At 36.6% G+C, this 13860-nt stretch overlaps 1 protein-coding gene across 1 annotated transcript; it reads right to left on the reverse strand.

The window, feature by feature from the left end:
* Positions 1-6483: 6483 nt before the first annotated feature.
* LOC109237185 (tryptophan synthase beta chain 1) lies at positions 6484-10623 on the reverse strand. Its single transcript, XM_019403455.1, has 5 exons — positions 10168-10623; positions 8937-9293; positions 7251-7693; positions 7020-7114; positions 6484-6915 (listed from the first exon to the last, which is right to left on the reverse strand). Exons 1-5 carry the CDS (start codon positions 10621-10623, stop codon positions 6740-6742), a joined length of 1527 nt encoding a protein of 508 aa, XP_019259000.1. The 3' UTR covers positions 6484-6739.
* Positions 10624-13860: the final 3237 nt, after the last annotated feature.

Consider the following 13860-nt stretch of genomic DNA (forward strand, 5'->3'; position numbering starts at 1 on the left):
AATAAACAAGGCACAAAGAAGACAATCTACGAAGGGACTTTCATAATAGACCCATAACTGATCCATAACCAAGATCCATAACCAACCCATAACAAAACTCATAACCAAAGCATAACTAGTTATGGAGTGGTTATAAAATGGACGTCTCAGAAATTCGGAAGGGGCATCGAGAGAAGGAGAGCTCAGCAGATAACTGAATCCATTTCAGAGCTTTTCCTTTTCATTTCAGTCAGTTGTTCAGTTCTTTAAATTTCTGCCCAGTCATTACAGTGGCTTAGCTTTGAAAATTACTCTATATCCTGCTTTTAATTAAATAGGGGGAATTATTCTTTCTGAATATTTCTTAATATTTTCTTATCTAATGGACAAGAATATTTTCATTAGCAGTACTAGCTCCGGTATGGAGTAACTTTTCTTGTGTTGGGAAAATGACGGATCTTAATATTTTTATATAATAGTAGATATTATTCTTCAATTTCACATGCTTGAGCTGAAGCTTTTTATTTAAATTTTATCTGCTTTATAGTTGGGTGTTATTTAATTTGTTAACATCTATCTATTTCGTACTATATATTAACTTCTTACTGATTCTGTAATCGAAAGAGGCAGAAGAAGTAATACTTAATTTTGGTATTGATAGATGTTAACCTATATTTAGTGACATCTAGCTCATATATGTTAAAATTGATTCTACACTTATTTGTAATCGAAAGAGGCGAATATTGTAGTAATCAGTTATAACAAGTAGGGTAACCGAAAGGGACTTACTAAAAAAGAGCATGCTTTAGTTCAAGTATATATTTCTGGTTCTTTAATATTACCATTTTAACGATTAATTTGTATAACCGAGAGGAGTGCATTAAGTTCTTCAACTATAGTAATAATATATAAATGTAATCGTGAGAGGCATTTATACATTTATGAGAAATAGAAGTTGAAGGATAAATGTATCTATTATATAATAAAAATATTAAGTGAAGTCAAGATCCCAACACCTTTTTATTATATTTATGAAAAATAAAATATTTTCTATTGCTCTATTCATGCATTTTTAGTTAGTTAATTTGCAACTCAAATCTTTATGATTTTCTCAAATAGTAATTAAAACAAGAAACGTCTGTAGAATAGATAAACCAATCTCTGTGGGTTCGACATCTTTCTATACTATAATTTGACAGAGTACGAGTTTAATTTATACACACGCCAGACACTCGTCATTATGACTCCAGGGGGGTCAGGCTTGGGTCATGCACAGCAATGTCCAATGCTGTCATGCCCCAAACCAACCAAAGATACCAAACACATAGGGGATATGGGGGTTTAGGACTCATAAGTTATAATAATGGACTGACAGAATTCATACATAAGAAAGCATTGATTCAGAATAGAAAAGGCAGATTACAACATGTTTATTAATGGAACTTGATTAAACACAAGCAGGAAACAAGCAAGGGTGAAGGAAATAGTAAAGAAACATGTTGTTGTTGATGCTGAAATTTAGTTAGAACATACCAGTAAAGATGCAAATGTAGAAAGAAAAAAGTAAGCAAGCTTCCCACAGCCTAGCCTTGGTTTTCAGCCGGCTAGGTAAGGCAGCAACACAAGTAGCAACAGAGAAAAGAGAGAGTTTTAGTGGAGTGTGTGTTCTGAACTCAAGTATTTTTATTCCTTGTGTTCGTGTCCTTGAAAGAAGAGGGGTGCAGGGTATTTATAGCCTTTTGAAAACATATGAGAAATAAGGTAATAAGTAAAGTTCAATACAAATATGGAAACAATCAACCGTCAGAATCAATCAACCAAGTGATTCCCCTTTAATTGAGGAATCACTTGTTTAACGGGGCTAACAGATTCAAAATAAGGAAAGAAAATCAGTTTGTAGGTAGACTGGTTATTACCATAAAAGAAGTAGTAAAAACATTAAGTAAGCAATCGAGTCTAAGTATAGAAATATACTTATTTTGTAAAAAGATTCAACAAGGCAAAATAAGGACAGGGATCAATTAACTTTAACAGGCGAGTGAAATTAGAGTTCACAATAGAAAAGTTTTGAAATCAGTCCCAAGATTGAAGATCAATCAAAGAAGGAACCTCAGCATATAAATAAAGTGAACAACACTAGACATGCGAGGCCAAACCTATTGGCAAAAGAAACAGCATGCAATAGTAGCACAAAGTTCAGTAGATAGCAAACACTCGAAGCACAATAATCAAGTAGGTCAAGTCACATTGAATCAATAGAAAAGAGAAACAGAGTATGAGAGGCATGAAAAGGGTCTCACAGTAGTAGATGAGAAAACCCTTTTGAAAAGTTAGGGTTTCAAGCAGAGCCGAGTTTTAAAGATAGTAAAAACCCAGAATCAGAGGACTCACATAAAGAAAAGAGGTTCTGAAACAAGGAACTTTCAAATCGAGTCAGGTATTCACACGAACAGTTTCAAACCCAAAGACATAGGTTTTCTTCAACAATAGTCAAGCTTAAAAGATGATAAACCAATAAATCAAAAAAACATCAGCAAACAGTTTAAGAAATCGAATGATCCCAAAAGAAATTAGGGTTTTAACAACAATCGAGTTTAAAGATAATAAACAGACAAATCAAACAGCTATTAGCAAACAATCTCAGAAACTCGAATGAACCCAAAAGAGGTTAGGATTTTCAACATGCTAAACTCAGATAGGAGAACGACATGAGCAAAACATCAAAAACACGTTAAAATCAGAGAAGAGGTTTTTTCAAATAATTTAAAAGAAGAACCCTAATCGGAAAAGATGAAGAATCTTTTGAAAGCAAAGTTAAAGAAGCTTCGAGAAGATGCTTAAAAGTTTATGGCAATCATAGATCTAAGGTAGATCTGAAAGAAATCGAAAAGTCTCAGAGATTAGGGTTTTAGAAGAACCCAAAAGCAACGAGAAAAGCCTTGAAAGTTACCGATCTAAACAGGAGAGTCACAGGTCTAACTCGAATGGCCATGGCTGGCCGGAGAAAGGTCATCGAGCAAGGACTGGACCAAATCCCTTCAGAGTCTGGTCACGAGACCACAGAACCAAACACGTAGAAACCATGGAAGGTTGGTATAGGTATCAGATGACCTCGGAAGGCCATGGATTGGGTGGATTAGGGTGGCGGCGGCTAGAGTTTGGGGGCGTTGCAGGGAGTGTTTGAGAGGGAAGGGGTTCTAAGGCGGCGGATTGTGAGAAATGATAGGGTTTAGGGGGTCGTTTGGAATTAATTAAGGCAAGGGTGATTATTGGCCGTTGATCTGAATGATCAACGGCCTAGAATAAAATGGGCAAGTGGGGCGGGTTATGAAACTGGGTTTGGGTCGGTCTAATTGAAATTGGGTCGGGGTTCAATTGGGTTCAATTGGGGTCAGAATTGGCTATAATTGAAATGAAATTGGGCTAACATTTAAATAGCCAATTTTCCCTATTTAATTTAAAAAAATAATAAATTAATTTTTGAAAATAAAATTAAAGGTACTAAAATGATTTATAACACACAATTGACTATTTAAAAATACAGGACTTAATTTTTATGAATATAAACGTAATTAATCCTAAAAGAGACTAATGTTGCAATTATATAATTTTAGCCTTAAAAAATACTACATAATTTTGTAAAGATATGCAAAAAATTCCTTAGCTATATTTTAGCATATACATAAAAGCTCAACAAATGAATCACCAAAAAAGAAAATTTTAGAAATAATTATTGGATTTTTATGGACAAAATAGGGGGATAAATTGATTTAAAAATCTTTAAAATTAAGGAAAAATAAGGAAACGCTTGGATATACTTATATATGCATACATATGCCATTTTGAAGGTACTCTGCATAAAAATATATATAGGGAAAAAATTGGGTATCAACAGCATCAGGGATCAACACTTAGCCCGTTTTTGTTTTCCCTGGTGATGGATTCTTTGAAGCGTCACATTTAAGGGGATGTGCCTTGGTGCTTGTTATCTGCGGATGACATAGTCCTGATCGATGATACGCGAGGTGGCGTTAACGAGAGGCTGGAGGTCTGGAGACATACCCTGCAGTCTAAGGGTTTCAAGTTGAGCAGGGCCAAGACAGAATACTTGGAGTGCAAGTTCAGCGGTGTTACCCAGGAGGCGGACGGGGATGTGAGACTCGATACGCAAGTCATTTCCATGAGAGAGAGTTTCAAGTATCTGAGATCTATAATTCAGAAGGATGGAGAGATAGATGAGGATGTCACACACCGTATTGGAGCAGTGGAGGCTTGCTTCCGGTGTCTTGTGTGATAAGAATGTGCCGTTGATACTTAAGGGTAAGTTCTACAAGGTAGTGGTTAGACCGACTATGTTGTATGGGGCAGAGTGTTGGCCAGTCAAAAACTCCCATGTCCAGCAGATGAAAGTAGCGGAAATGAGGATGTTGAGATGGATGTGTGGGCATACTAGGTTGGATAGAATTAGGAATGAAGTTATTCGGGACAAGGTGAGAGTGGCCCCTGTGGAGGCGAAGATGCGTGAGCAAGGTTGAGATGGTTCGGGCATGTTAAGAGGCGAAGCACAGATGCCCCTGTCAGGAGATGTGAGAGGTTGGCCTTGAGAGGTGAGAGGAGGGGTAGAGGTAGGCCAAAGAAGTCTTGGGGAGAGGTGATCAGGCGGGACATGGCACAGCTTGAGCTAACCGAGGACATGACCCTAGATAGAAAGGTGTGGAGGTTGAAGATTAGGGTAGAAGGTTAGTAGGTAGTCATGCGTTTCCCTTTGTCTTCTCTAGCTCGATAGTATTTGCGCTAGTACGGTACCCCTTTTCCTTAGTTTGCTATATTCGCATGTCTCGTTCCGTTGTTACTTGTCATCGGTAATTCCGTAGTTTGCTAGCAGTACTTCGTTCATATTCTCGTTTGCTGCCTTTGAATTAGTTGTCTAAACATGTTATCTTGCTATTACTTGTTATCGGTACCCCTTTCATATACTCTATTGCTATCTTCGATTTAGTTTTCTAATTATTTGGTTTGCTATTACTTGCTATCAGGGCTTCTCTCACCTTCTTTAGCTGAGAGTCTATCGAAAACAGTCTCTCTGACCTTCCAGGCTAGGGGTAAGGCTGCATACATCCTACCTTGACCAGACCCCACTTGTGGAATTATACTGGGCGGTGGTGGTTGTTGTTGTTGTTGTTGGTTTATGCTACATAAGTCCCATAGAATATGGTAGATATGAGAGCATCCGAGCTCCTCTTATGTGTAGAGAGGTTGGGGCCACATGTGGCCTATTGCCACATTTTGGTACTTTCGGTGTCATATTTTTAGGGAAAAGGGCCAGATATATCCTTGTACTATTAAGAATTGTCCACATATGTCCTTCGTATACTATCGGTCTAAATCTAACCCTCCCGTTAGCAAAGTAATCAAGAATATCCTTATTTCTAATGGTGCTCCACCATGGCAATCCAAATCCTACATGGTTTGGCATTTGGGTGAGGTGGATGCCACGTGGCATGCCGCCTCACCATCTTCTTCCCCTTCCATTTCTTCTTAGCAAACAAAAATATGGCCCATTTTATTTTCAAAAACAAAATCTGAACAATGTGTAGATAATTCTTTGTCATTCTGGAAAAAATCAAATCTTAAGCAAACAAAGATTAAAGCCTTCTCCGTGAGCTCATTTAATTAATCACTTCTCCTTTCACTGAGTATAACTTTATTTCCCAAATCTTCATTTTATATATAAAAAGAAAAAAAAATTATTCTCTACCACTATGAATCAACAAAACAGGCAAGATAGCAAAAAAGACTTTATCTCTTCTAACAATTGAAGTGAAGATGCAAATGTTTACTTCTATGATTTAACTCGACCAAGGAATACATGTGTTAACAAGCTTCAGGTATAAATAAGTATTGAGCAAACTTGGTTCTCCAAACTTGTATCAATCTTCTCTCACAAGGAAAAAGCTTCAGATAATTTTGTCATTGGGTTTTGTGATTTGTTCTTTAAGTCTTTTGGAAATCATTTATTCGTGTAGATTCGGAGATTAATAGTAATTTTGTCTAAATTTAAAAGAAAATAAATTTGGAACCTCCATTTCAAGGCATGGCATGAGGGGAAGAAGAAATGGAAGGGGAAGATGGTGAGGTGGCATGCCATGTGGCATCCACCTCACCCAAATGTCAGACCATGTAGGATTTGGATTGACATGGTGGAGCATCGTTAGAAATAAGAGTATTTTTGATTACTTTTGCTAACGGAAGGAATAAATTTAGATCGATAGTATAACGGAGGACATATTTTTAATAGTACAGGGGTACATCTGACCTTTTTCCTATTTTATATCACATAGTCCATCGAGATGAGGTAAGATTTCATTAAAAAGTAGTATCAAGCTAATAGTGGGGAATCACAAAAAAGTAAGCTATACCTTCTAAGATAAGGCAGCTAATCCGACCATTTTAGTACAAAATAATTTCCGGAATTAATTGATACTCATAAGTTCATAACCAAAATGCGATAAAATAATCGCGCATTTTATCCCAAAATTGTTATTCCTTATCTCCCACTCACCACCAACCAAACAACACGTGTGTTTCCAATGAGATAAAAACAAGCAGCACACCAGCAACTCAAACAAAATCTTTATTCATCAGAATGGCATTTGGCCATGCAATAAACTTGTTGAACTCAGTTTCCTAAAGTATAGCGAAAACAACAAACTTGTTTCACTCAATTTCCTGAAGTACAACAAATCCATAAGGGATCCAATTAAACCTTCAAATACTTGATAGCTGTATGAACATCCTTATCTCCTCTGCCACTGCAGTTGAGCACCACCTTAGTTCCATTGGGTAGAGTTGGACATAACTTCTCCAAGTAAGCCAGTGCATGAGATGTTTCCAGGGCAGGAATAATGCCCTCTAACCGAGACAATCTTTTGAAGGCTGCAAACAGATATTCGCACAGCAGGAAAACATTAGTGGAACTTAAATGTTACAGCAGATGGAACGAGGAAGACTAAAACCAAGTGAAAGTCAACAGTGATCACCTTCTAAAGCCTCCTCATCTGTAATACTATAATACTCTGCTCGTCCTAAATCTTTCAAAAAGCTGTGCTCTGGCCCAACTCCAGGGTAATCCAATCTAGCAAGCCATAAGGAGGAGAAGAAAAGAATAATAAAAATTGACCAGTGAGTAGATGTAAAAGATCTGGCTATAAAATGACCTGTTCTAACAAAAATAAGCAAATCATGAACCCCGGAAAAAAAAAGGTTGTTACCCGGCACTGATAGAATGGGGCTCAACTATCTGCCCATCTTCATCTTGCAGCAAATAGCTCATAGCTCCGTGGAGTACTCCGACCTCTCCCTTTGTCAAAGTTGCAGCATGTTTTCCACTATCTATACCAAAACCAGCAGCCTCTACCCCAATCAACCTAACATCTTTATCATCAACAAACTCATGAAACAGTCCCATAGCATTTGAGCCTCCACCGACACATGCAACAAGCACGTCTGGTTTCCCGCCCCATTTTTCCAATGCTTGCTTCCTTGTTTCTTTACCAATCACTGCATGGAACTCTCTTACCATCATGGGGTACGGATGTGGTCCTGCAACAGATCCAAGTATGTAATGAGTTGTTTCAACATTTGTAACCCAATCTCTTATAGCCTCTGAAGTGGCATCCTTGAGTGTAGCAGTCCCGGAGTGGACTCCTCTAACCTGCATGAAAATTATGCAAAAGGAAATCAAGAGTAGCTCTTTATGATCAAATTATAGATTATAGAAACTGGTTTAATACACTTAGAGAGTGCAGTCAATCTTATTGAATACAGAAGCCATAGATTGCAATTTGACATGTGGCAAAGAGGAAGAAAATGAAGCCAAAAGTAACCATCTATCAAAATTCTTTTCTTTTTTACATTTTTATTATGTTTCAGGTATACCGTGTGATATGTACGTGCTTTAGATGAGTCACAGTTAGCCCACTTGGTGGGGTCAAATTTTTTGTCAGTAAGTTAAATTTTATTAAAGAAACCAGCCAAGCACTAAGCTAGTGTTGGACATTACAAAATGACAGGCCCTCTATACAAAACAAAAGAAGATGCCAGCAAGCCTAGACATCTGTATTTTAGAATCTGAATTGATCTGGTTCTGACTACAAAACACCTTAAGTTCCTCTCTTTCCATTGTATCAAACGGACACATGCTGGGATTTAAAAGTAACTCTTTTGCATATGCATTCATTTGGCTTGTTCGCGGATTTTAAAAGTAATCTCCCTATCTATATACATATACCCTCATGATACTACAACAACAACAACGACCCAGTGAAATCCCACTAGTGGGGCCCTCATGATACTAGATTGTCAGAATTTATATGAGATGCTAATTCCTCCTATTTACTAATATTACGGACAAAAGACTTTTGGTCACTGATACTATGGACTGTACTTACCGCATCATAACTCCAACTGAGTATCAGATGCAAGAGAAAACTTACTCCCCTCTTACCAAGTTGAGATTCCTAGTTTGATTTTATTATTACCAGAAGAGTTAGAAAATTGAATTGTTCTCTTTTGAAATAGCACACTAAAAAGAGGTGTAGTCTTAGAAAAAAAAAAAAAGAACATCCCTTCTAGCCCTTTCTCCCCTTCTTTTTGAGTGTTTGGAAATTATTTTTATGAGAAAATGAACACTCATTGTAGGACAGACAAAGAAAGGTTGACATTCAATTTGGTCGCGTGTGTGTGTGTGTGTGTGTGTGTGTGTGTGTGTGTGTGTATTGAACATGTATCTAAGTGGGCATAGAGAAGTTATCAAACAATTTAACCGACACATTAGTGAAAGGCACACTCGTGAATTCTACGGAACAGAAAAGTCAGTAAATAACTTCTTTGCATACTTTTCAATAATCTCGTAGGTAAGCTAACAGATCAAATAACTCATAACATAGGAAACAAACCTCAGCTCCAAGCAGCCTCATTCTGAAGACATTTAGTGATTGTCTCTCCATATCTTGAGCACCCATGTAGATAATACATTCCAAACCAAAGCGAGCACAAACAGTAGCAGTAGCAACACCATGCTGACCTGCCCCTGTCTCAGCAATGATGCGTTTCTTGCCCAAGCGCTTGGCAAGCAAAGCTTGGGCAACAGCATTATTGATTTTGTGGGCACCAGTGTGGTTAAGATCTTCCCTCTTCAGGTAGATCAATGGCCCTTGGCCATCTGGACGTTTGTAGTGCTCAGTAAGTCTCTCTGCAAAATAAAGAGGGCTCTCTCTGCCTACATAATCTCTCAATATTCCAGCCAGCTCTTTCTGCAGACAGCATAAATCAATTAAAATATTAGGCACTTCACATAGGACATCACAGGCCTTCACAACAAATAGGATGGGGAAAGGGTAAAAAAAAGCTGTTAATAAAAAGAAAAAGCATTGCCAAAATTGCTTTTCCAGAAGAAAGCCTTGAACTGCGCTGAAAGTCTAACAAAGGTTTCACTCCTTTAATTTGAAAATACTACGAAAGGCCTTTCTTGCCACAGCAGAATAACTTCTGTTTCGAGCTCATCAAATAAAGTACCAGTTCCGGGCTACAGAGCTTTTAAAGAAAAGGACTTGCATTTGCTACTTGAATATCGGTCTTAATTGGTTCCATATATTAAAGAGGTAGAAAAACATAAACTTAACATTACCAAATTCATTAATCAAGGTTGATGACTCGATTGAACTAGCAGTTTAAGAGGAATAAACAGCACCAATTCCGATACTTATCAATCCTGATTCCAAGGGTAAACATTGGCATTGGCGTGATTGAAAGCATTCTCTATGCAAAACATACATGGGAAATGCAGCTTATGTTATATGCCTACTCTTCCCCTATCACAAGTTAGTCAAGTAGCCCTATCTTCGAAAAAATGTAGAAGATCTAACGAAACAGCACTAATTCCTGAAAAAAAAATTCAGCTATATCTCATTTTCAATTCGTCTAGCATATCTTATGATAGAATGCAGGGTCAAAATATAATAAAAATTACGAAAAGTGACCAAAAGATATGAAATCAAATTACCGATCAATATCCAATCAGTTTAATACAAAATAATTGTAATTTAAGGAAAATGAATTCAAACCACCAATTTGAAAATTTAATGCAACTTGAATTATATACAAAATATTAAAAAAATCAGCGAGAACCTGAAAAGCTTCGTCGGTGGCGAGCAATTTGAAGGCGGTCTCGAGCTCGTCAAGAGCGTGCATTAGGGTTTCAGGTACGTATTTCCCGCCAAATTTACCAAACCGACCAAACGAATCGGGACGCAGGGGAACCGCCGGTTCAGCAGCCTCTTGACCCGCCATTGATTCCTGTTTGGTAAGGACACAGGAAATTGAGGAAGGGCAAGATGTAATTTTGTTGAATTTGAAGGGTATTTGGAATTTAGGGAAGTAAGAGGAGGAGGAGGAGGCGGCGGAGGAAGATAGGCGGCAACAATGTTTGGAGGATAGAGGTGAAGCTGTTTGAGCAGTGGAGGAGGAGAAGGCCATGTTTGGATGATAAGAATCAATAAAAAGCTGAATTCTACTTTTTGTCTTTTGAGAGTCAAGAGGGGACGATGACAGTTTAAATAGGGAATTTTGTGAAACGTGGCTCATTTTGCCTTTCACAAAATCCTATTTCTGACCTAACAACAAACACATTAATTATGAGGCATACGAGGGTGCTTATCGGACGATTGGACGGATTGTCTTATCGATTATCTTTTATAAATATAATAATTCCCTAGTCATTCAATAAAATATTAGGCGAATTGGTATCGGATTTGCGATTATCCCATAATTTATCGACTAAATAAATAAGACAATAAAAAGACGTAGAAAATTAGAAAAAATGAAAAATTGGAGTAAAGCACACAATCTACCGGTGCTCATGAGTAATTTTCCGTGAGCAGTGTGCTTAAATTTACCAGATCATGACGAGTACTGTGAGTGGTGCTTACATTTATATAATCTTGGTCCAAGAAGTAAGTAAAAATTAACCTGTAGCCGCTTTGTCTTTCTGTTTGCATCCGTACCCACTTTTTAAAAAACTTCAGCTTCCCTTTCTCCTCCCCTTCTCCTCTTCTTCTTCTTCTTCAATACCACAGTTCTTGCTCTTCACTGTAGTTAGTGTTTGAGATAAGCCTTTACAAATAGAATATGAGATTGGAACTTGCTAGTTTCATGCTTTGCGGTAACTGAAGAAGATAGATTTTCTGGATTTAGCTTTGCACGATATGTAATCGTCAGATTTTCATTGACCATTCTAACAAATTTTAACGGAAAATAATATGTAGCTACTTAAACATGATATTTCAAGACTATCCGCCAAAAATTGCTAGATATTTCCATGTAATTCCTTTGATGAATGTACAAGAAACAAAGACAAAAACTTCAGCTCTAGAGCTGAAGTTTCCTAGTTACAACATAGAAACTTCAGCTCTAGAGCTGAAGTTTTTATTTTATAACTAGCAAACTTCAGCTCTAGAGCTTAAGTTTTTATTTTATAACTGGAAAACTTAAGCTCTAGAGCTTAAGTTTTTATTTTATAACTGGAAAACTTAAGCTCTAGAGCTTAAGTTTTTATTTTATAACTGGCAAACTTCAGCTGTAGAGCTGAAGTTTTCCGGTTACAAAGACAAAAACTTCAGCACTAGAGCTTAAGTTTTTATTTTATTACTGGAAAACTTAAGCTCTAGAGCTTAAGTTTTTATTTTATAACTGGCAAACTTCAGCTGTAGAGCTGAAGTTTTCCGGTTACAAAGACAAAAACTTCAGCTCTAGAGCTGAAGTTTTCCAGTACAAAAGAAAAACTTCAGCTCTAGAGCTTAAGTTTTTATTTTATTACTGGAAAACTTAAGCTCTAGAGCTTAAGTTTTTATTTTATAACTGGAAAACTTAAGCTGGAAAACTGCTTAAGTTTTTATTTTATAACTGGAAAACTTAAGCTCTAGAGCTTAAGTTTTTATTTTATAACTGGCAAACTTAGTTGTAGAGCTGAAGTTTTCTGGTTACAAAGATAAGAGCTGAAGTTTTCCAGTACAAAAGAAAAACTTCAGCTCTAGAGCTTAAATTTTTATTTTATTACTGGAGTTTTTATTTTATAACTGGAAAACTTAAGCTGAAAAACTGCTTAAGTTTTTATTTTATAACTGGAAAACTTAAGCTCTAGAGCTTAAGTTTTTATTTTATAACTGGAAAACTTAAGCTGGAAAACTGCTTAAGTTTTTATTTTATAACTGGAAAACTTAAGCTCTAGAGCTTAAGTTTTCCGGTTACAAAGACAAAAACTTCAGCTGAAGTTTTCCAGTACAAAAGAAAAACTTCAGCCCCGTGGGCTGAAGTGATGTGAAAAAGCGGGTACGCTTGTAATTTTTTTTGCAAAGCGGGCACAAGTTAAAATGTGGCACAAAAAACGGGTATAGATGCAAATGCCCAAGAAGTAATCATAAGTTCACAACTCAGACCTATCACTGATCAAATAGTAGTGTTTATATTTAGTTTCAATAGTACTTTATAATCTAGTTTTAATAGTACTTTATATATATAGGGATAAAAGTGTAAATATAAAAATTCTTAACGAACTAAAGGTTTATCTCGATCGTTAAGCCGTTAATTATAAAATCTCAAACCGTTCACCAACCATTACCTCGATAACCCGATACCAATAAGTTTTGCGGTTCGGTTGACTGTTACGGTTCGGTTTTGAACAGCCCTACACATGAGTGTGCCTCCCCGGGGCGGATACTGATACAATTCGTTCTTGCGCGAGAGTCTTAGCCGGTAGGTATCGGATCGATCCGCCACTTAGATTTAGATTAATATCAAGATGTCCAGATTTGATTATTAAGATAAAATCTTCAAATTTGTTATGAATATATTAAAGTGGATGTCCATTGACTACTCCATACATCCATATTCCATGAACCATTTGAGTTCATGTATTTAGTTAATTCAAATCACTTAATATTTGTAACATTTAGGTGTATTCATGTAACCTTTCGTGTATCATATATCATATAAATAGGGTATACTTTATCTTATGAATGACACACAAGAAACACACTTGAATAAGATAACTTCTACATTCTCCTCCTACTATTTAACCAAAAAATATGTATTTCGGTCAAAGCCTATTATTAGAAGAACTCGGGTTTCTGATAACCAAGAAATTCCGTACTTTCTCAATTAAATGAAAGGAAAAGACAAAAATAAGTAAAGAAATAATTGATTGCAAAGTCAAGATAGCAGAAAAGTAAAGTGAATATATTCCAATATAGTCTCAGTTGATCCTTACAAATGAAATTCTTTTCCCTTTTATAGGGGTTTACAAATATAAGGTTTTCTCCCTTTTATGGCCGAATCATTATGTCATTAATGACATTAATGATCCGTTTATAATAAACAATCGTAACTGTTTGTGGAGATTTTGTAACGGTTCTAATTCTTATTCCTCATTAACTAGAGGTTCGCGAATATTCCCCTTCTTACTGTCTTGATTCATTCAACCTATATTTGCTAAATGATTTAGACACGAGCAACTGCATCCCTTTATCCCGTGAGTGATTTGCCTGTGCCTTTTCTAATGCAGCATTCCAGCTGTCATTTTCTTAGCGATCCACGTATCATGTCTTGTCAGCTATGTCACACCCCCTTTTTTACACACCTACCCTGAAGGATAATGTATAAGGGAGTTTTTCCATTTAAAGTGACATTTGGGATTATTTATTTGTCTTTAGAGTCGCCACTTGGGATAGGATTGGCTTTTGGTGTCCCAAGTCACCGGTTTAATTTGAATCCCAAATCGAGAAAAAATTTCGACTTCCCAATTGGAGTCTGCGAACCAGAAATTCT

Source organism: Nicotiana attenuata, unplaced genomic scaffold, assembly GCF_001879085.1.
Source record: "Nicotiana attenuata strain UT unplaced genomic scaffold, NIATTr2, whole genome shotgun sequence".
Taxonomy (NCBI): domain Eukaryota; kingdom Viridiplantae; phylum Streptophyta; class Magnoliopsida; order Solanales; family Solanaceae; genus Nicotiana; species Nicotiana attenuata.

Coding starts and splice junctions, on each gene's coding strand:
- LOC109237185 (XM_019403455.1), bottom strand. CDS start 10,623: ATGAGCCACGTTTCACAAAATTCCCTATTTAAACTGTCATCGTCCCCT. Junction 9,294..10,167: donor CCACCGACGAAGCTTTTCAG/GTTCTCGCTGAT, acceptor TGCTGTCTGCAG/AAAGAGCTGGCTGGAATATT. Junction 7,694..8,936: donor TGAGGCTGCTTGGAGCTGAG/GTTTGTTTCCTA, acceptor ATTTTCATGCAG/GTTAGAGGAGTCCACTCCGG.